At 40.6% G+C, this 23115-nt stretch overlaps 1 protein-coding gene across 2 annotated transcripts in view; it reads left to right on the top strand.

Annotated features, from left to right (window-relative positions):
- The first annotated feature begins 392 nt into the window (after positions 1-392).
- Positions 393-23115, top strand: part of DMTF1 (cyclin D binding myb like transcription factor 1) — a 29041-nt gene continuing 6318 nt past the window's right edge. The window contains exons 1-13 of one of the 2 annotated variants that reach the window (XM_066182754.1): positions 393-513; positions 7159-7275; positions 7798-7917; positions 8853-8947; positions 9702-9816; positions 11979-12055; positions 13468-13625; positions 14437-14469; positions 15606-15715; positions 16294-16522; positions 18117-18268; positions 19727-19942; positions 22412-22497. In XM_066182754.1, the coding sequence (XP_066038851.1) occupies positions 7167-7275; positions 7798-7917; positions 8853-8947; positions 9702-9816; positions 11979-12055; positions 13468-13625; positions 14437-14469; positions 15606-15715; positions 16294-16522; positions 18117-18268; positions 19727-19942; positions 22412-22497 (1500 nt within the window). In that variant the 5' untranslated portion in view covers positions 393-513; positions 7159-7166. Of the gene's footprint in view, positions 514-7158; positions 7276-7797; positions 7918-8852; positions 8948-9701; positions 9817-11978; positions 12056-13467; positions 13626-14436; positions 14470-15605; positions 15716-16293; positions 16523-18116; positions 18269-19726; positions 19943-22411; positions 22498-23115 lie in introns of those variants that run through there. The other variant, XM_066182755.1, reaches the window with a different exon arrangement.

The raw sequence follows: 23115 nt of genomic DNA, 5'->3' as shown, positions 1-23115 counted from the left end.
CATGTGAGAGATGCTCCAGAGCCTTCATCATATGTGTGGCCATTGATTAGACATTGATTGACATCCACTGATTAAACACTGGAATGCGCTGCCCAGGGAAGTGGTGGAGCCACCACGGCCGGAGGTGTCTAAGGAAAGTCTGGATGTGGCACTGAGTGCCACAGTCTGGTTGACAGCCTCGGAGGTCTTTCCCAACCGAAGCGATTCCGTGATTCTGTGGCGGACGCCGTGCGGATGTTCAGGGGGTCTGTTCCCTCAGCGGGGCAGGGAAGGCGCCGCGCGCTTTGTGGCGCCGCCGGCTCCCCGCGCCCCGCTCCGTGCGCTTTGTGGCGCCGGGCGGGCGGGCGGAAGCGCCGGGCGGGCGGGCGCGGGCCCTTCCGGCGGGCTCGCAGCGCCTCGCCCCGCCGCCGCCTCCGCCTCCCCCGCTCGCCGCCCGCCGCCGCCCGGCGCCTCCATCCTGGTACTTGGGAGTCTCCATCCTGGTTTCTCAAGTGCCCGGACCCAAAACAGGAAGTAAGTGCGCGGGGCCCTGCGGGATCGCAGGGCCGGGAGCTCCGGGCAGCGGCGGCGGCGGCCGCGGGCGGAGGGGAGGGGACGGGGCGGGGAGCGGCCGCGTGCGGCCCCGCGGCTCGGCGCGCTCGGGCCGGGCTGCGGGGCGGGCGGGCAGGGCCGGGCGGGCAGCGGAGCCCGCGGTGGGTCCGGCCGGGGCCGCCGCCCGCCCAGGGCACGGGAAAATGGCGGCGGCCGCCCGGGGCCAAATGGCGGCGCTGGCGGCCGCAGGGCAGCGGCGCTGAGGCGGGCTCGGAGCCGCCGCCCCGGGGGCAGAGCCGGAGCAGGGGCAGGGCCGCTGCCTGCCGCCGGCGGCTCTCCGGGGAGAGCCCTGGGCCGCGGCTCCCCGCCTTGCCGCGGAGCTGCCGGGCGTCGGGAGCGCTGCGCACAGGGAAATTGGGAAGCGGACGGACCGAGCGGCCCTGGAAATTACCAAACCCGGCTCCCTTGGGTGGGCAGGGCAAGGGGAGGCCGGCCAGCGCGGGGGTTTTTTTATTATGTTTTATTATTTTTTAATTATTGTTGTTTTCCCTCCGCCATACCTGGATGTCTCTAATAAGAGGCCACCTGCACGATCGCATTTGAATTTCTCGATTTCCTCTCGCCGGGTCGGTCTGTGCTTGGGGTATCCTGAGCTTGTGGGTTTTATCTGTTTTGTTTCATAATCTCTTCTTTTTCCCAGCGAGAGTTGTGATTTGAGGTTGCTTAGGGCAAGTGGAGTCTGAAATGTTCGACTCTGCCACGATCAGGGCTTTCATCTTAGATCGGTACCAGGATTTTCTGCACTAGAGCTATGCTCTGTTTTCCCAAAATAAAGGATTCCGATCGGAAAAGCTTGTATTTCCCCCCACCCCCCTCTCTTTTTTTTCTTCTTTTTTTTCCCCCCCTTTTTTTCTTCCTTTTTTTTTCCTTTTTTTTTTTTCCCCTCTTTTGCAGTCTCTTTATTCTTGGTTGTGCCCTTGGGCATGGTGAAGTGTGTTACACTTGTACCAGCTATTTCTTCAGCTGACTGATAGTATTTGTTTGTATTCATTCACAGAGTTACACTGTTCAGCCCCACCTGGCCATTGTTAGTTGAAGTAATCTAGAAAATGCTTTTTGTTTGCCAGTGCTGCTCTGGCTACAGATGTAAGTTGGCCTCTTGACAGCATAGTTAGAATTCCTTTGCAAAACCAGGAGATGTAGGTTCTGCATTGAGATGGACACATGTCATTCTGGTTTTCATTTTCATCATTTCACGTGATTGTAACAATAAACAACTTCATGATGTTTTATGACTTATTGAAAAGATGGAACTTATAAGTCCTTAAGTAGAATGCCCAAAAATACTGATTTTTGTCTTAATCACACGAAGTTATAAAAAGTGGCCATGTAAGAGACAAAGACCTCTCTACTGTGTATAATAGGTCCCTTCTTTTGAGCATCCTTTCTGTGCTTGTCTGTCCATCAGAAAGCAAGAAAGACTTCTTGCTTATCAGTCTTATAGTTATCATAATTTTTCTTACTTTTCTTGCATGTTAAAATCTACCCATGGTTTATAAAGGTGAAGAAATTACTGAAATGCTTAGCATGGAACTGGATTTACATGAAGGAAAAATAATTTTACTAGGTACGATACTTAGGAAGGTTTCTATCCATAGCCATAACTTTGTGCCTGTCTGCCAATTCCTGAAAAAGAAAACTTGAGATTTTCTGTGTTTATTTCTTTTGAAAGAGCTAGGACATAGGTTTTATTTTGTTCTGTGTTGTTTTTCTCCACTATGTGACATTTAAAGCATGCTCAGTGCTTTTTATTAAACTTTTAATGGACAGGCTAAAACTCATGGAGTTCTGCCAGATTTGGATCGATGCAAATGAGAACACTTTGTCCCATTGTGTCTCCCATATATTCTGTTTCGGTGATGGCCCACTTCTCTAAGTGTACCACTGATGAGTGAGATGTAACTGTTCCTAGAGGCCTGGAATCTCATGCTGATACAGATTAATAAATCCTTGCATGCCCCAGACTCAGGTCCCTGCATCCTTGTGATTGGTGTCTGCCCAGTTTGGTTCCTTTTTGTATCCATTGTTGGAAGCTGTTAAAGTAAATTTCTGTGTGGTGGAATTTTAAATTTGAGCAGAACCAATTTGGTCTGGAGTAAAGTTGGGGGGGATTTGTTGAATATTAGCACAACAGCACTGGCACTAGTTGAATAATGAAAACTCCTGCTAATGTATTGGAAGTGCTGACTTGGTGTGGAATACACTAAACATTCAGGCTTCCTAAAATAAGAGGTCCTGTAATGACTTTGTTTCCTTAGTGTTACTCTTGAACAGGTAATCAAGATCCCAGTGGATTCCATGGGATTGTTCCAGTTAAATGCCACAGTAACTGGAAACCGCCCTTAAAATCCTCAGTTTTTGCTTTTTAACAGGACTTGGTGAAATGTACTTATGACCCAATGCAGAGAACACAGACTTTAATACGACTTACTATAGAAATTTTAAAAGATTTACAACAGTCCGCTGAAGACTAGACATAACATGCAGTTAATAACTAGGGCCAGTGACAGAATTCTGTCTGCAAGAATAAAAATACTATTTCTTAGAAATGCTTAAGTTTTACAGCCCACAGAATAATTGAGTCCTTCTGCCTGATGACAGCTATTTAGAATTAAAGGAATTTTGTATTAGGATGTTAATTTTTTTCAGTTTGGTGTAAAATCAGCTTTGTGGGGGTTTTTTTTCTGCCGTAATTCTGCTGCTTGCTTCCCAAATAAATAAGAACGGCTTTATTATGTGGCTTTAGTGGAAAACTTATATTGGAATTCTGCATTAAATGAGTCTTGTAGACTAAGCGTTTTCCCACCTCTTTGGCTGCATGTTGAAGCCTGTTTGAAATTGTAATGCTGCTCTGAAAAATGCTGGGTTTGGTAAATACACACAGAAATCCAACAAGGCAAAACATGCTGATTGAGTTGACACTGATTTCTAAGGTGCTGTTTCGTTATGGATTATGGCATCCACACTTCTGGTGAATGTCTATCCAACACTGTTCTGTCCCCAAAAGCTAACACCCTCCTTCAGAACATGAAATATTAGTGATAGATCGGCATCTCTGTAAAGAATGTGTATAAATCAAAGATTAAAGAAAAGCCTTGATTTGTTCATTTAAAATTCAAGTAAGCCTTTTGTTTAAGATAAAACTTGTCTACGTTTCCAAGAGCACACTCAGTGAGGTTGTGAAAAGAAGGTGATATTTTGTAGGTGATGAGGCTACTCGGGTCCTAATTCTCCCCAGTTAAGAAACCTTGGCTGTCATTTACTTTGCCTTTGGCTTTTGCAAGAGCGGGTGTGTGGATGTGCAGGTGTGTGTGGTGAGCGGAATTCACCCGGCACATCCCGCAGCCGAGCTCTGGCATTGTTTAGCACCGCTCTGCCCTCCGCGCTGGGATGGATCGGGACAGTCCCAGTGTCCCTGCAGCCGGGAGCAGGAGAAGGCATCAAAGGGCGTTGGCTCGGGCAGCAGCATTGGGCTTTAGCCACTGAGCTACCTGGGAACGTGTTGTATTTGATGCATGTTCAGAGTACCTGGTAGCTACCTCATTATTTAAGTGTGAAACAATGAGGTTTGTAAGATCTGGAGATGGTTTCCGATTCACTCAAAAGAGCCACCGCAGTTACTCCTGATTTTGGTCGCTCATTCATGTGTTAATGTGTTGGTGCCCCTGTCCTGGGGTAAATGTAGCTTGAAAGAGCCTGGTTGGTTCGTTGCTTGGTTTTGAGTTTTCTTGTATTTGCATGGTGTAATGAATAAAAAACAGTGTCCAAAATACGCATTTGACTTTGACTTCATTCCTCATGTTCTTTCTACTCAGTTTTCAATTGTGGTCCAAGGCCATATGCCTTAAAGTTGATGGGAATCAAATCAAGGATTTGGCTCTTTTTAAGTTTTTATCAAGGCTTGTTGAAAGTACCTTTACTCAGAAAACTTAAGATACTCTGAATCTTAAGTATCTTACACAGAGCATCTTTTGGGGGGGGGGGTGGGGGGAGCCTGCACTTACGGGTGGCTTAAAACGTTTTTGGGAAATCAGCATGGAATTATAAACCCATCCTCGATACAGGAATTACATTGAGGAATGTTTCTTGGGAAGTCACAGGTCCTTGAACAACGTGCAGTGCCCAGTGTCGGTGCTCTGCAGTTTGTGGGAGCTGGAGCTGGCAGCTGCAGATGTGTGACTTGATCAGAGGAGTCAGTGCTCTCAGATGTGCTGCCTCAGCCACTGTCTGGTAAATCCTGTTACAGCTCCGGATAGAAGTGTCAGGGCTGCAGCTCCTGATCCTGGTGTAGCTCCCTCATCATCTCTGGGAATGCCATATTTGGATGTATGGATCCCTTTTATGTCCTGTTCCCTCCTAACATGCAAACCAGCAAGCCAGAGAATGTAAAGGGTTTAATTGCCCTGTGTTTTTCATTTGGTAGCCAAATCTTCTGAATATACAGATTGATTTTCGTCAAATCCTGAGTAACTGCTGGAAGAATGACCCAGCTTTCCTGTGCCTGTTCTCGATTTTCATCAGTCTTCCAATAAAAGAAGGAATGGTGTGCTCTGTCTTCTGCTGTGGATGTGCTGTAGTTTCCACTGCTTTCAGAACAGCTGTAGGTGAAGTAAATGACTGTTGTAATGTGTCTTATAAATCTCATGTCTTTCAGGCCCTTAAAATGGTGAAAAGAAAAATAGGTGCTTTCAACTGGTTGTAGAAAAATAAATGTTGTGACAACTAGTTGACATAAAATTAAGGAGTAATCCTCCACCTCATTTCCAGTAACTTTAGGGATTTTTACTACAGCAGTCCCTGTTGTAAAACTTACTCAGAAAGTACGTATGAACGTGAAAAAGAAAATCTGTTTATTTTGGCCCAGTTTGTTCACTCCCCAAAAGCTGAATTAATAACTCAAAACTGGGTTGAAAAAGTTACAGTCTGCTAATTTAGCTGTAACGCTTTGGATGTCTTTCTTCGTGTTTTCACATTAAGGATGCCTCATTGGTTCCTAAAATCAGTATTACAGCCCTGCAGCAAACAGCAGCTTCTAGTGAAGGATAGAGCACAGGCTGTAAAACTCAGCAGCAGATGAATCCCAAGGAAGTTGCTCCCTCCTACACTTGCATGTGGCAAGAAACTGTTGCTGATGGTAGATGTGAAAGTAAGTTTGAGAACTCTTTGATTGAAAATGTCAGTGGTATCTGAATTTTTTTACATGTTCAGGAGAGTAATATCACTTCATTTGAGGAATCACTCACTGTGTGTTCTTAAAGATGTGCCAAATCTTCAACAAGCTTGAGAGGTGAGAAGTAGTTTTTTAGAAGGACTGGCAGTAGTTTTATCTTTCTAGGATAGTACTTCTCTTGGGAATCTTCAATATTGAAGAACATATTTTCTGATTAAAAATTAAATAATCTCCTGCTGATGCAGTAATGTTAACATTATAGAGGGAATTTGAAATCCAGGTTGTAAATTCCGCTTGCATATGGGTATCCGTGCCTAGTACATGGAAAATTTGTAATGTATTTGTGATTTCTTTTTTCTAAAGCTATAGCCAGATTTTTTTAACTACATTTTGGCTTCAAAATAAAAGTTAAAAGTGATTTTTTGTTGTTGTTGACACATGAGTAAACACAGAAAAAGGACTGAGCAGTTAAAGGAGAAATAGATGATATTTTCTTTTTACAAATCTCTGCCAAAGTCAACAAAAGCAGGCTTAAAACTGATGAAATCTTTGCAAAGCTTCTGGTTATTTTAGATGTGATTTCATTTAGCTTCTGCAGCAGCAAAGGTTGCATCTCTTTGTATCTGGATAAAACTTTTGTTGTGGGGTTCTGCTTTGTTTTATTTCAGAATTACTGCTGGTGGTTTCATAGAATGTCTTAGAAACTTTGTGTTTCATTGGAGTACTTTTATAGTGGAAATGGAATTATCGGAGGCACTTCATATTGCCCTAATTCTTGACTTCAATGTGTATGGCTTATCCTGGATTACTTGTTCTCTCAGTAGCTTTTTGTACTGGTGATTGCAACCAATTTATCTGTTGCTCTTGTTTTTTAAATGTTAAAGAAAATAATGGAAGTTTCACATTTAGTTATATGCTTGGAAGGAGAATAAAACTTTGCAAGTTGGTAGTCTATAAATAGGGCAGGTGTGACTTATAGGACAGAAAAGTATTTGTCAGTCCTGACTAGCTTTCATTTCTATAATAGCAGAATTATTAAATTAACAATGGAACAAATACTGGACAAAAATCATCAGATGCGAAGAATTTAGAAATGCTGAAAAAGTAATAGCCTAGGTTTATGTTTTAAAAGAAATCAGTAGATTGCAAATCCTCCTAATAGGGAGTTTAGGTACTACTTTTAACTGGAAAAGTTCCTTTTAAGCTGTCTGGTTTTACCCTGTGCAATATATGTGTGCAGGAAAGTAAAGGCAGGCAAATGAAATCATGGATTTTTCACGTGAAGGAGCAGGCTCATTCCCTGTGGGAGTTTGTGCTGGTTGTTTGGGGATGGAAGCAGCATTATGGTCCAAGTGGAGTCCAGCTGCAGAAACTTAATCTGTGTGTTGCTCTTTCAGGTTTGAGTATGAGCACAGTTGAAGAAGAGTCTGACACAGTGACAGTAGAAACCGTGAACTCTGTGACTCTGACTCAGGATACTGAAGGGAACCTAATTCTTCATTGCCCTCCAAATGGTATAGAACTGTATTATGTAGTAGGTTTTTTTTCTTCTTTGTTTTGATTGATCTGACCACCATACATCCCTGCCCACAAATTCTGTGACCTATTTAGGTGCAGCTTACTGTGCAAGAATTGTTCTGCTTTGGTTTAAAGAATGATTAAGTGTTGAATTAGGTATAAATCCCAAAACTCTGTGTGTGTGTGCCCAACAGAGATACAGCTGCTGTCAACACTGTGGTTTATTTCAGTTGAGAGGGATTCTTAGAGCCGAGCACGTACCCAAGTTTCTGTAGGCTGATTTGTGTTGGACAGACTGTGGATGGAATTTTCAAAGAAAGTTCATGTTGAAGAAAGCATGTGAGCTGTTGTTGCCCATAACTTAGGCCAGGTTCCTGGGCAGCAGCAAAGCACTGAACCAACCTGTCACATTTGTCACATTTGCTTCTCCTGTTTGCTTTGGCCTGCTTTTTAGGAGAGCTCTGTCCAAGGCTCCACTTAGCTTACAAGAAGTAACCTGGGTGTGTTTTTATTGTTAGAAGCTGATGAAGTAGACTCTGAAGACAGCTCTGAACCTCCACACAAGAGGCTTTGCTTATCAGAGGATGATCAAAGCCTTGATGATTCTACTCCATGCATTTCTGTTGTTGCAGTTCCAAGTAAGTTCTTTTATGTACTCCTGTAGCAAATACATCTGTTGGTAAAGGTTAAAAGTGGACTCTTGAATCACAGTAGAATATTTTGCATGGGGTTTTTTTTTTCCAAATTTTGTTAATATGTTTGGGTATCATAATTCTCTTTCAGCCTTGGAAAGTTTTACAACAATTAATACTGGCAAAATAAGCCTCTGTTAAAGTAGTTTAGAGACATGCAGGCACAGGTGAATTGAATAAAATGAAGGATAAGTAAATGAACAACTAGATGCTCTCCTGCAAAGAGATTTGGGGTTTTTTAATGATCAGACAGTACAGTTAGTATTTCAGTGTTTTCTAATATTGAGGTGTATGTAAAAGAGATTGATGTAAAAAAGATAGTGTGAATACTGAATTAGTCCTCTGGAAGTTGATTGAATATTAGAAAGTTTAATATAATCTCCCAAAGGGAGACAGAACCAGATATAGTTAAAATACCAGTTTGCAGTACCTAGAGTGCCTATTTATTTGGTAGAGCTAGGTAGAAATTCCTTAGAAGTAAAGACGTTATCATATTGAAGTTGAAGGAGGACTGGGGAAAATGCATGCAGCTAAAAGATTTGAATATTGTCCTTTAATAACTGGAAATTACTGGAGGTAGAGTTGGAAAAGAAATATTAATACATTTTCAAATTTTTGCATCAAACACATTTTGATTATGTTTCACATTAGGTCGTAGTTGTAGTCAAGGGTAAAACTGAAGGTTTCAAAATCCATAGTTAAATTTTATGAAGAGAAGCAGTTGATAATCATTTTAGTGAATTTACTGTGTCAACAAATAAATAAGGCTCAAATAAGGCTCTTCACAATTTTCACTTCAAAGGTAGCAATTTATAAAACTCCTAGCATGTGTGAAAAATGCTTCAGGAATTAAGTATGCAACTAACTTACCCATTCTGAAGTTTCAGAAAATGATCAGAGCTTCGAGGTGACCATGACTGCTACCACTGAGGTAGCTGAAGATGAGATTAATGAAGGAACTGTTACCCAGATTCAGGTACAGTAAAACTTGAAAATTTACCTATTTGATGTATGCTTTTATTTAAATTGAAATGGAAAGGGAAACAAGTATCAGAAATGCTTACTAAATGAATAAGACTCCTTGAAACGAATGTATGTGAGCATGGATGTTGTTTGTAAAAATGCTGGTCTGTAAAAGGATAATTGAATAATTTTATGTATGAGAGGTTATTTGTAGTCCTAAGTTACTGCCCAAAGAGAATACTGCAAAGAGTAATAGAAGTAACCTTCCACTGGTAATTATGTGCTCTGTTGTGATCTGCATGAAATATGAGTTTATCTGTTACTTCTGTCATTCTTTGGTTATAAGTTAAGCTTTATAACAGGATTAAATAGGCTTTGTCTTATCACCAGTCCTAACAGTTACATGCAGTTTTCATTGTGAGTAAACATTTCATGTTTAAAAGTTCTAGATTGGAGATGCTGGATATAGCCCTGTTTCCACCACAGCCAGTGAGACTCTTCTTACTTACTGTACATTGAACAAGGTGAAGAATGCTACCTAACTAATTGCCACAACATCTGTATATTATTATGCTAAATCTTAGTCAGGTGTTTTTAGAAAGGTGATAGTTCCAATGCCATATCTAAGACATGATACTTTTGAACAGTCACCAAGGTGACAAGGTCTGCTGGTTGAATTTTCCTTCAAACTATGTCTCAATGTTAATTGCAAAGTGATGTAAACAACTGAGTATCTGACTGTATCATTTCATATTGGTCTTTTCAAGATTCTTCAGAATGAACAGTTGGATGAAATCTCCCCACTGGGCAATGAAGAAGTATCAGCTGTTAGTCAAGCCTGGTTCACAACCAAAGAGGATAAGGATTCTCTAACCAATAAAGGTAGGGTATTTCAAATACAATTCTCCCATGCTGTAGAAAGGTAACCTATTCCAAATGTCTGAGAACATATTGCAAGTTGCATAAAGTAATCTCTGGTACGGCTTTTTGGAGATGGGCCATGCCTGCAGTGGTGACAGTGGCCACAGTAGAGAAGGGCTGTGGGTTAGCCCAGATGGGGCAGAGAGTTATGTTTGCCTGGTGAGAGAGTGGGAAGCTGCAGCAGGAGGGGAGGACACCAAGAAAAAAACCAATCCATGCTTAGATTAATGGAGTTGCTTCAGAAGAAGAGGTCTCCTGCAGACCAGGACCTAATGAAATAATCCCTGCTACTCCTAAAACTTCCACCACACTGGGCATTCCTCCCTTTCCAAATACATCTATGCAATCATGTAGTATTTGCTGAACTCAAGAGCTTTTGTTTTTTCTTTCCTCCCCACAGGGGAAGTGGAGGAGGAAAGAAAAACCTTTCTAAACCTAGTGAAAAAACTTAACGTCAAATGAAGATGTGTTGTCTCTCTGGTTTCCTCAGCCCCTCTACTGTTTTTCTTACTTTTACTTTTTCTGGAGGAATTTTTTTTTTTTTCTGTCAGTTCAAAGTAACTCTCTTTTTTGTTAAAAACCCTTTAGGAAGAGACACAGCATTCTCAAAGGCAGGCACTCAATCTGGTGATTCCAGTTTAGAGATTAATAACTTGAGGAAGACATTTCTAGTAAAATATGCCAAGAAAAATATTTGAGAATCTCTACTGGCTGAACTTTTCTTGTAAGCTCTGTGGTTTGTCACAGAGATCAGCAGTGGAGGAATGCCAGTGTGTGTCTTCTTTTACAGTAGCTCAGAGTTTGGTATGTGTTGCCTGAGCTCATAATTTTATAGCAGTCTTCATTTGATAATGTTTTCTTCCCAGATCTGTGGGCAATCTTGACTATGAATATGCAAACATGTGAAGTGCAGAATATATGTCCTTTCCTAAAATAGTTTGGTATTAAAGATTATTCCATGTAAAGAGTAGCAGTGTCCCATTAAGTCAGTTCAGAGGTTTGGACCTGTGTGAATCACAGTTACAGGAATACATTATTTTTCTGTCTCTGTAACTGTGGAAGATGAGATTGAAGCTATGGGGCACAGGGAAGGAATACTCTCTCACCAGTTCCAGTGGAATTAGTAATAATGCCTGTACTTTTCATTATAATTGGATTTGAGTAAACAGTCTCTTTGGTGTGTTCTGTCTCTCAGCTCTGGTAATTAGCAGGCTGAGAAGGAAGTACCCTGATTTTTCTGAGCAGAGGTGGGCAGGTAGCCAGCACACACCACTATGTTAACTGGGTCACACCAGCATAAGCTTAATTAAAAGTATTGTGTGACCATAAGGGGGGAAAAGGATAATTTAGAGGAGGAAGGTTTTAAAGTTTTATTGATAGACTTCAGGTTTGAAATTTTCTCTCTGAATAAAGTTGGTTGGTTTTGCTTTTAAAGCCTAGCTGGCATTGTAGTTACTGAGGGCATAGACAGAGAGGAAATGTTATTTGTATCTATTGGTTTGCCACTTTTATTTGAGGAAGTAAAAGACCCACCACAAGGTTTTATGTTGACTGTGACCCCTGAGCGTTACTCCCAGTGCAAAAAGGAGGAGAGAGATGGGGACCAGCTTGTCAAAAACAGCTAAATGGAGCATTTCTCTCTATGAAAAGCACTCACAGTAGGTGGCACTACTCTCATGTTCAGGAGTGTTAGGGCATGCAAGAGAACCCCACCTCGTTGCCAATTCCTCAGGTAGTCTTCTGAGTCATGTTTTAAGTTCCAGCTTCTGGAATCATTTTGAGTGCATGGAAAATTCAGCTGTCAGTTTAAAGACAGAGATTTTCTAGTTGCAGCTGAAGAGAAAGCCTGAAAATGTGACTTGACAGCACGTAGAGGAGTTCATGCTGTTTTTAAAAATGGGATGTTTTTGAAGAGGGGTCTGACTCACGTTATTTAAATATTAGTTGATGGTTACTGTCAGTTATGAAATAACATATGTTTAAAATTAATGCTAGTTATATTTTAGTAGCTAAAATTATTCTTACCCTTCTTAATTGCAGTGTGGGTCATGTTTTTAGATACTTCTGTTCTTGCTGTTTTTCTGGCCTTCACTTCAGTAATTAGTTGTCATTTCTGTTTCCAGGTCACAAGTGGAAGCAAGGGATGTGGTCAAAGGAAGAAATTGACATTTTGATGAGCAACATTGAGCGTTATTTAAAGGTGTGTTTAGAGTATGTTCCCTGCTTTTGATGTGGTGATGCAGTTCCTGCCGGAAACCAACTTTCTTTAGTACTTCCCAGAATCCTCAATAAGTGATTTGAATTGATTTGTTGTAGAAATGGTCGTTACCCATTTGAAATACATAAGAAAACCTTATAGACAGGATTTAAGTACTACTGAATGTAACATTGCTTTTAATTTTTGTGCTGGATATAGCCCACCTTGAGCATCTTGAAATGACATTTTACATGGTTAAAGCTCTTTTTCTGACTATACATTGAGGACTCATAAAACCTTTGTTGAAGATAGTGGGAAAAAATTGCACTAGCAATAGAGATAAATTTCCCTACTGAGCACTGAATACAACTTCCAGATGTCCTTGGTGCCAAGTCTGTGATTGTGTACTACAGTAGCAAGATGCCTGTGTCTGCTTTCTTTCCCTTAAATTATTTGGGTCAGAGTTCAGTGTAAATGGGCATGTGGTGAACATGCTGACGGTGATAATTGCCCATAAGTCATGTTTGTGGTAGGCTTCCAGCTGAGAATATTTGAGCTGAGCCCTTAAAACTGAGAATATATGGCCTGGATATTACAGTTTCACCATCCTTCACTTGTGGTTTAAACAAAAAAGCCCTGAATTTAGTGTTCATTGGGATAAAAATCCACAGTATTAGTTGAAGAGAGTGTGTCTGCCCACACACATATTAGAGTTTCTGCCACAAAATCATTCATGGGTAATACTATGTTTTAAATCTAGTGAAGCTTTTTTAAACTAGCTAAATAACTTTTCTGAGTTACTGATTAATCATTTGATTCATTCTTTTGCCATTTATCTGCTTTCTGGGACTGCTTTGAATAATTGAAATATAGTGGTTGTTAGTTTAAGCTGAAGTTAAGCTTTACTGTTATATTTCATTGCAGTGTTTTTGTATTGAATTTATTTGAGTTTCCATCAGAACAAGAAGAGTAGTTTAATTGAAAGAAATTGCTTTCGCATAAGGAATATCTAAAATTATGTAATAAATCGGTATAGCACTGTTTGACAACCTTCCCTTGTATGGCCCCAGACTAATTCCACCACAATTTCTACATGATGGTTCAATTTCTGATCTTAAAATATACACTGGACAGATTTTTTTTTCTTATATGTGGATAGGTGTTCGAATTCCGTGTCTCCCTGGACTCCAATGTAAAAAAAACCAAAACAACAAAACCTAATGCTCAAGGGTTTGTATTTGAGGGAGCTAATCCATAAATACTCAGTTTTATTTTGGACTGAAGTATTTGTGATACACAGAAAGTTGCATAATGGCTTCAGTTCTTGTGTTCTACTTCTTGATTCCTAGGAGACTTTATCTAAGGTGTTTTTGTTTGTGGTTTCTGTTTTTGTTTTTTTAAATGCTTTGTTCTAGGCCCGTGGAATAAAAGATGCCACTGAAATTATATTTGAAATGTCAAAAGATGAAAGAAAAGATTTCTACAGGACAATAGCTTGGGGTCTGAATCGGCCTCTCTTTGCTGTCTATAGAAGAGTTCTTCGCATGTATGATGACAGAAACCATGTTGGAAAGTATGAAACCCTCTAATGCTGCATGGTTTTATTGGTATGAGTAGGGTCATGTATTTATGCTTGACATGTTTTTTGTGAGACAGAAAATTTTAGCCAAACAGACCTAGATCTTGCTAATATGTCGCCTCTGCTCAATTCTGATAAATCATCCTTGGCCATGGTTGTGTTCAATTGATGGTATTCAATGGCAGCTTTAAAAAACAGACAAACAAAAAACCCAAAACAAAGGTGAATAACAGATTCTGATATGAGAGTACTTGGACACAAGCATGGATCTGCTGAGATGTAACTTTTTCCAGAGTTGTGACCTGGAAGTAATTGATCTTCACCCCTCATGCCCTTGCTTGCCATTCTTTAAAGCAGTGATCTGGTGCTATCCAGAAAGGATATTATGTTTTAGTTTTTGAATGTAGTTGAAAATTAAAGTATCTTCTCAGTGCTGATACACTTTTATGATGGAAAGTCAGCTTTATGGTGATGGTGAACTGGGAAAGAAAGGAAGATGCTGTTTATTTGAAACACTAATGCAGAAAATTCTAATTGTGTTCATAGGAGTAAGATCACGGAGAATGAGGAATTTTTCTGACAAATGAGAGGAATCTTATACCAGTTAACCTTAGAAATGCACTCGTGGAAAATGGCATTTGTTCCTCACATTCTTCTGAAGTATTCAGTCAGATTGTTTCTTACAGCTGAAATTCCTTAATCTCTTGTTATAACTAAATATGTGCTGTGTGATTAGTAAAATAAAAATATTTATGCTGTATGCTTTCTGTTTAAAATAATGTCTTTTTATTTGCCTGTTGCTTAGGTATACTCCTGAGGAAATTGAAAAGCTTAAAGAGTAAGTTATCTTATGAACAAGGTCACTCTTCCTTGTTTATACTTAGTAGCTTGATCAATTTCTAAAAGTTTCCTTATATGATATCGCTGAAGAGTTACAAATTAATTTGACTGCTCCAACACTATCCAAAAATAGTGGTTACTATCTAAAGAAAAATAAAACTACGTTTGGATTTTTTTAAAAAATTTTTTTCTAATGTGTGTTCAGGACCTAACAATATGCAACAAAGTTCTAAAGCGAGGCTTCTGTTGTAACAAGGAAAGTTTCAGATTTTTACAAGCACAATCAGTAGTTGTGGTTGTGAGAAACAGAAGTTCATTTTCTTTACGAAATCTGAACAAAAGTTATTCCTAAAGCAAGTGGCAGGTCAAGAGTGAATCTTGATCCTAGGATCTGCCCTAGGAAGTATTACGGATACATAAATTATCAGTGCAGCTCAAAAAGCCTAATTTTGAGTATGAACCTGATAGATCAAGGAGATGGGGCTGCAGACTTTAACCCCTCCTGCACATTTCCAGGATTGAGCAGTTGGAAGAAACTGTGGGACTGAAGGAAGGGAGTATATTGCATTGATGGATCTGTTTGGATCAGTTGGGCTGGTTTGTGTCATTCACAAGGTGCCTGTGGTTCCAGATGTGTCAGAGCTAGTCATGGATCAACATTTTAAGCAACCTGCTGTCATATGAAGGAGGAAGATGATTGCTAAAATGATGAATGTGTTTATGCAGTGTTTTGCGTAATTTAAATTGTAGGATGCCTGGGTTTTCATTGGGCATTATTTAAATTTCTCAAGTGCTCTCTACACTACCCGAAAATCATTGAAGTACCTGTATAGAATGGAAATCAGCCATTTATCTAAACATTCATATTGAGTTTAACACACTCATTAAGGCTCACAATCTTCCTACAAGACAGATACACATTTTATAAGTATCTTAGAGCTTAACTAGACCAAAAGGCTTCTGGAAACACAGGAAAAAGTAGCAGAAAATATTAATAGTCAAGTAGCAAAGTGATTTCCCTGTTCTCTCTTTAAGCCTGTAAACTGCACATTCATCCTGTTTTTATTAGAGAATGTTTGATATTTTGGTAGTTTCCTAACTGGTTATAGTGCTAATGAGCACATCTCTCTTTAGGCTGAGAGTAAAGCATGGTAATGATTGGGCCACAATAGGAGCTGCCCTGGGGAGAAGTGCTTCATCAGTAAAGGATCGGTGTAGACTGATGAAGGATACCTGCAACACAGGTGAGGTAAATGCTGGTGTCAGAAATGGATATTCTGGTTAAAATTCTGTCCCTTGTGTTTAATGGTTATAAACTTACATTTGTGTGTTTGGTGTCGAGAGTGACAGATGCACTTCAGGAGTAAAGTACTGTTTACTTTGTAATGTATATATTACAAAATATATATATATTACAAAACATAATATATTCAAGTATAAAGGAAAATGCAGTCAGACCTAATGTGAATAATGTTCACTAAATTGTTGCATGGTTAATTCACTCCAGCTGATACAGTTCAGATAGCTTGGCTCAGTTTGCTTTGGTCACTATTTAGACTAGTTCTGTCTGGCCTTATTCATCTGTGAAAGGAAGAGAAAAGAGAAATTCGGCAGCAGAACAATGGAATTGTTGATTTGTTAATCAAGAATGGATATAATACAAATGGTTAGTAATTGTGAGCAGTTACATCTTCTTCACAAGTTAATATTTGCATCTGGAATAAGGTGTTGGACACAGAAGTTAAATGTCTGCTGGCGTGTTACGGATCAGAACAGAGGGTATGTGCTGCCAGTTAAGTTGGAGGGCTTCTCTGTCTTTCAGGAAAGTGGACAGAGAAAGAAGAAAAAAGACTGGCAGAAGTAGTGCACGAGCTGACAAGCACAGAGCCAGGTGACATTGTCACACAAGGGGTGTCGTGGGCTGCTGTGGCAGAACGGGTCGGGACGCGCTCGGAGAAGCAGTGCCGCTCTAAATGGCTCAACTATCTCAACTGGAAACAAAGTGGGGGCACCGAGTGGACCAAGGAGGATGAAATAAATCTCATCTTGAGGTTTGTTATTTTAGTTACTTTTAAAGGTTTGTAATATGTGTTGCTAGCAGGATTCCATTGGGGTCCATTTTGCTGGTTTCCTAGACACTGAAAATTCTAGAACCTTCCAAAAATCACTGCTGTGTTTACAGTTCCCAGAGATTTATTATTGAACATATTTTTTGTTTTTTGTTTTTTTAGTGAATGTTAGTGTTCGTGAAAGGTGTCAGATTGAAAACCCTGGAGACTGAAGTCTTCTTTATTCCACAGAAAAGGTACAGCACAGGCAGCAAACCGTGCAAGCTTCCCACACGTTGCCCCACCGATGCGCTTTAACCCTTAACTGGAGGGTAGCTCAGTCTCCCTGCCCGTTCAGTCCTTGGCCTCTCTGCTGAGATGACCAACAAGGGTCAAGTGTGGTGGTGGTTTCTGTGATGTGGACATCTTGTCTACAAAGTGCTAAACTGAGACTGCAAATTAATTTCATGTAGGCCACCAAACACTGATTGGATATCAGCATCTCTGACTACATTTGAACTGGCAACCTGGTAGTGACTTTGGAAATCTTTTGCCCTCTCCAGTCCTCCTCCCATTTTGAATGCCTTTAACTCAGGCTTTTTTTAGCCAGTGGATTTTTATGGTTGGGTGGGAATAAAAAGCCAAGACATCCAGGGAGTCTAAGGATTACTTACAGAGTAATGTTAACAAATTTACTGAAGCTGTTTGACATGAACTCAAAATGAGAAGCCTGATTCCACATTTCAGAATGTTCTGGGTGTATTTCTTAGTAGTATTTCTGGTTTGGTCTGTCCAGATACCCCTTACTCATCCTGCAGGGTTGGTATTGGTAGTTTTTTTTCATTTTTACTTTTTTCTTTCTTTAGCTAGCAAGAGTGCTCTTGCTTTGTTTGTGAAGAGGACTTTTCTTAACTTCCACAAAAATATTTTCCCCTCGCTATTCACCTCTCTTTCATATGCTCTATGTACAGATAAGGGCAATTCAGAGATTTTTAGTGATTTCAGACAGATTCTGGTAGAGAAGACTGTCCCTTATCTGGAGAGCGTGGTGGGATTGATTTATGAGAAAGTGTTTAATGCTGTAGTTAACTTCATCTACTTTGGCTAAGAAGCGTCTGAGAGAAGGCAAAAATCTGTGTTAAGGACGGATGGTTGTTACTTAGAAGAAAACAAATATCATAACATGAAATTAATTAAGTGAATGTTCAGAGTGAATCTCAGGAAGTATTTCCTGCCTTGGAGATGTGTTTGGGGAATGTTTTTTCAAAAAGAAAAGATGCAAGTACCACCACTTGGAATGCTTCACAATAATCCGATCTAAGACCTAATGTATAAGTAATTAAGGAGAATAATCCTGCATGGCAAGGAGATGGACTGGATCATCTAACAGGTCTAGTCCATCTTCTGTTGTTTATGATTCTGCTTGACCTCTGGCAGCGTGGAGCCTTGGAAGCCTGTGTCGATTCCTGAGCTCTAGTGGGCTGGTCACTAGCATGTCGTTCTGCGCTGTTACGTGTGACACGGCCGGACATGTGCGACACCCCTGCCGGTCTGCAGGGCAGTTTCTAACAGCTCCATATTTTCTGTATCCTGCCAGGATAGCGGAACTTGAAGTTTCTGATGAGAATGACATCAATTGGGATTTACTGGCTGAAGGATGGAGCAGTGTCCGCTCCCCACAATGGCTTCGAAGTAAATGGTGGACCATTAAAAGACAGATTGCAAACCACAAAGATGTTTCATTCCCTGGTAATGTACTACTTGCACACTTCTGAAAGCTGCTTTCACATATGTCAGAGGAACATGGCTGCATTTTGTTGTCTGCTTACAGCATTGCTGGCCAAAGAGCGCATTGCTCCTTTGCTGGAAGTTAATGACCCCTTGGATCTGCTGGCTGAATTGCTCCTACAGGCAATCCTTAAGTACTTCAGTCAAACAGGCCAAGCTGATATGTCCAGCTAGACAGACTTTGTCATCCCTTCTTGCTTTGGCTAAAGTGAGAGCATGTATATAAGCAGCTCAGCTGGCAGATCTCAGATGATGCTGATCTTTGATGTGGAGGGCAGTGACCTCTTCAGGTGGAAGAGGATATGTACCTGCAGCCTGACTATGGCCTCAGGTTAGATGTGTTGCCTTTACGATGTTAGAATGTAATCTCTGTCAGGTACTGAGCCTTAGCTCTAGTCAGAGGGTGGATCTACTACTAGCTGCAATGAGGAGGAGGGGAGGAATCAGGAATATAAAGCTCCCCCAAATACATTTCATACCATTTTCCCATTCTGGCTCGGAGAAACTAGTGCCCAAGCCAAAGAGGTGTCTGTGACCTTCAGACCTCCCTTTGTCTGACTTGGGGAGAGGAAAAAAATCAGAGAGATTAGTCATGTTATAATTAATGAAAGATGTAATTTAATGCACACTTGAGCTGTGGTTGACGGTGTGGTTGTATATTAGTCCTGCCTCAAGGCTACAGCTGGGAGGAGATCCCCTGTTACCACACATTAATAGGCAGTTGTTGCATCAAATAATGCATAATATAAATGCAGCACTGAATCAACAGGCTCTGCTCTCTTTTCCCTGACAAAAGAGAGATGTTTAAGCAGTTTGCTGTAATGAATTCTAGAAAAACTGAGGCCTCAGGTTTTGTAACCTGCTGTTACATCAGCTGCTCCCTCAGCCGGGTCAAAGCAATCAGAGAAGAAGGGTGAGTGGTTCTGTTAGAGCATTGGGCCTCCTCATGCACAGGTGAAGAATTGAAATATAACCACTGTGGGATTCATTCTCTCTTGCTCCCTATTTTCAGTGACATTTCTGTCAAGCTCTTGGACAAATCTGCTTCTGTGTTGTAGAAGATCAGGGGATTTACTTCTGGTCGCAGTATTACACAATTAGTTATACTGGCACTTGATTGTAGCTTGGGGATATACCATGCATCTTACTAGAGTTCCAAACTCTTATGGGCTGTGTGTTCTTTATTCCCCCCAGGTACCATGAAATGCCTGGGTTCCATGAGGAAATCTAGTTTACTGCTGTAGTTGACTATAAATGGTCTATGTATGTACTAAATTTCTAGTTTCAGTATCTCTGGAGTTTGCTTTTCCAGATTCTATAGGATTTTGTTTGCTCTTTCCATCTTGGGTAAATCCCCAATTACAGCATTTCAAATGTGCTTCCTCAACCTGCTTTAGCATGAGTGTTTTTCTCTCTCAGTGCTGATAAAGGGTCTTAAACAGCTCCACGAGAACCAAAAAAACAATCCAGGGCACCAGCTTCCAGAGAACAAATGTGGCAGTGGCTTGGCAAACACTAACTCCAGCTCGGGGGTGCAGCACGTGCAGATCCGGGTGGCGCGCTTGGAGGAGAGCACGGGCAGTGCCCCAAGCCCCATGGCAGCTCTGCAGATCCCAGTGCAGATCACCCACGTCTGTAAGTACTGCAACAAACCTGGAGCCTGCTTGTGCTGAGGTGGTGAAGGAGGAGTGAGCGTGTCTTAAAGAGTTGTATTAATTCTCCCTTGGTCATGCTGTAACTTCAGATTAAACATTTCTGTGTTCCATTTAGCTGTTTCTAACTTTGTTAGGCACATGTAGATACTGCTCTGACAGTAGTTCCAAGAAGCTACCATGGGAGCACCTGGACACGGGTATTGTAGCTGTCTGTGTGTGTGCACACAGGATTTTGCCACTTAACCTGTTCTTTGAAAAGCCTTCAGTGCACAAACCTCTTAATGAAGATAGAGTATGTGTGTTCCTTAAGTTGTTTCTGGTCGCTCTTGTGCAGAACAATGAACGTCATGTACTAGATCTCCATTTGTAAATTATGTAGACCACTGGCCCTAAGTTCTGATGCAGGACACTGAAGGGAAGGTATAAGTGTTTTTTTCTAGTCCTTTATCATGCAGTTATTTATAGGCACAAACACTCTGCAAGGTGTTAGCTGCTGAGTCACACCAACATTCAGCGGTGTTCTGCTAAACCACTGTATTTTTTTTTAAGTTGATGCTTCCCATGCTCTTAAGGATGAACTTTGCTCATTATCTAACACTGATTACCAGGTCTGCTCTGTGTGTAGTTCTTATTGCTTGATTTTGTAACTAATCTTATGATGTAACTCCAGTTGTATGGAGTCTGTCATCTGCACTGTATAGTATTTTGCACACCATTTATCATTTTTAATTTTTATTGGGAAAATTTAGTGCTTTGGTTTTGCGGATTACCAGATTAGTTACAGAATATTCTGAGTTGGAAGGGACCCATGTTGATCATCAAGTCCCAGCTCTTAAATGAATCTCCTGCACAGGGTTTGGACCCATAGCCCTGGCACCATTAGCACCCTGCTCTGACCAACTGAGCTAAGTTGATTGGTATACAAACTGATTCTTCAGACTGAATAGGCATTTGGCAAGCAATTTTCTGTTTATAATTCTGTGAGGTAAATCTATTTAAATCTATTTATTAAGTGCTATCTTCATTTTATGTGGTTTATTTTCTGATTAGAATGACAGATGATACCAAGTCAAGAACTTCTGGTCTGTCATACTATGTCAGTAGTCTCAGACATTGCATGGAGCTTGATTAAAGCTGATGGGTTTTGATGAGCAGGCGAGGTGGGCTGGGATCCTGGAACCTCTAGTCCTTTCTGAATTGAGTCTTCTAATGGTTATTTTGTGACTTCACTTGCTCATGTCTGCCTAACAAGCCTTTTCCCCCATTTTAGTCTGCATTTCTGAATAATTTCTGGTTGTGTAATCACAGTGGCTTTTGCATTGTGTGTTTCACAGTCCCATGAGAGCTGAAGCTATTAGCCACTTTCTGCTGCATTTGGTGGAAGGCTCAGGGTTTCAAAGGGGCAGCTTCTGAGCTTTCATGAATATAGTGGCTGGGTGACTGACAGGCCACACTTTATAGCTCTCTGCTACTGAGTACCAGGAAATCTGCAGCAGGAAACCTTGAACATGCCACTACAACAATAAAAGCTTCAAAAATGGAGCATTTATCTTCTTAAGAGACCAAAATTACTGTATTTTGCAGCCATGGAGTCTGAGATGACAAAGTTTCCAGTGCTTGGGTCACTGTTATCATCTTGTAGATCTTTTTCCCCTTTTGGTATTTAGGAAATTACTGGAAAGCCCCAGGCAAAGTATTAATTTGGTGTCAGCTTCCTGGAACTTAGGATTTTTTTTAAGAGTAAATAGGAATCGTAATTATGATTGTAAAGTTTTGAGTACAAGTTGTTTGGACCTGGTGATCTTAAAATACCTGGTTCATCAACTGTTTTCAGTGCTTCTCTTCACTACTTTTAGAATTAGTTGAGCTAATTGCATAAATAATTACATAGTTGTAGTAAGAATACTTACAGCTTTTATACACTGCAGTCATAATACACAGGATAGGCGAATATCTTGGGACGCATCTGGTCTTTCATCAAGGATGGACATACTGTGGAGGGCAGAAAAGATTAAAAATACAAAAAAAGGAAAAGAGGTCTGTGGGTAGCACAACAATATTAAGCCTGACACGAGTTTAAAACAAGCAGTACATGATCCAAAGGATATGATTACACCAAAGGATATCGTTACATTAGAACCTCTTGTAAATCTCATTACAAAAAGTAATTAAATCATGTCAGAAACTTTATTTGTCTGCTTTTATCTCTGTGTGCTAAGCCCATACTTACTTTCTTTTGGTCTTTTGGATTGTAGAATGCTCTCTTTAAATAGTATTGTATCTTGGGTACCAATTAGAGGACCTTGTCATTAGGATTGCAGCCAGTTTTCTTTTTCCTCTTAGGGGAATTAACAGTACCCTGCCATGTATTAATTATAGTATGTTATGCTTTCTGCAGGGCTGAACATTCTGGTTTACATACTTTTCTTTTTTTTCCTTCCTTTTGCAGCCTCAACTGATTCCCCTGCTGCTACTGTTGACTCTGAGACAATAACACTGAACAGTGGAACACTACAGACCTTTGAGATTCTTCCAGTAAGTAACTGGTGTTTGTTACTGTTTTTTTCTTTTCAGCCCAGCTACTTCTTAGACTGTAGAACTGTGCATTTCAAAAAAAAAAAAAAAAAAAAAAAAGAGAAGGTTTTCAGGCAGAAAGAAGAAGAGTTCTAAAACTTTTTTCTGAAAGTGTAATTCATTAGGGATGCCGAGTAAACTGTGAATTATGGTTAAATGCTTTAAATTTGTTTTAATGCTACAAAGTTTTCCTTTGTGCTTGGATTTTTTTCTTTGTTGAAAATAAAGGAGACAGAGAAAGCTCCCAGCAAGTAAAGGTTGTCTCAGTTCCATTGTCCTGTAATTTATACCATAGTTTCTCTTCCATTTCAATGCAAAAGTAAGTTGAATTTGTTCCTTTTTTACCTCCTGTTGTACAGCATAATACAGGCCTGCTGGGATCCTGCCCTTAGTACTTGCCTTGGTAGCCTAAGCCTACAGATGAGTTTTTTCCTGCTTTTTGAGTGCAGTGCAGCAGTCAATGTGGAAGGGATTGGATTGGTGTGATTTTCCAGGAGAGTTTAGGTTAGGCTGGTTCATGTAAATCAAAACGCTCCAGTACATCTTGGGCAATGCATTTGGGTGTTAAACCTGTGTTGT

This window comes from Chamaea fasciata, unplaced genomic scaffold, assembly GCF_029207755.1.
Source record: "Chamaea fasciata isolate MVZ Bird 193981 ecotype frontalis unplaced genomic scaffold, bChaFas1.0.hap1 SCAF_5, whole genome shotgun sequence".
Taxonomy (NCBI): Eukaryota; Metazoa; Chordata; class Aves; order Passeriformes; family Sylviidae; genus Chamaea; species Chamaea fasciata.
The sequence above is the reverse complement of the archived record's forward strand: the minus strand, read 5'-3'. Positions and strand labels throughout refer to the sequence as shown.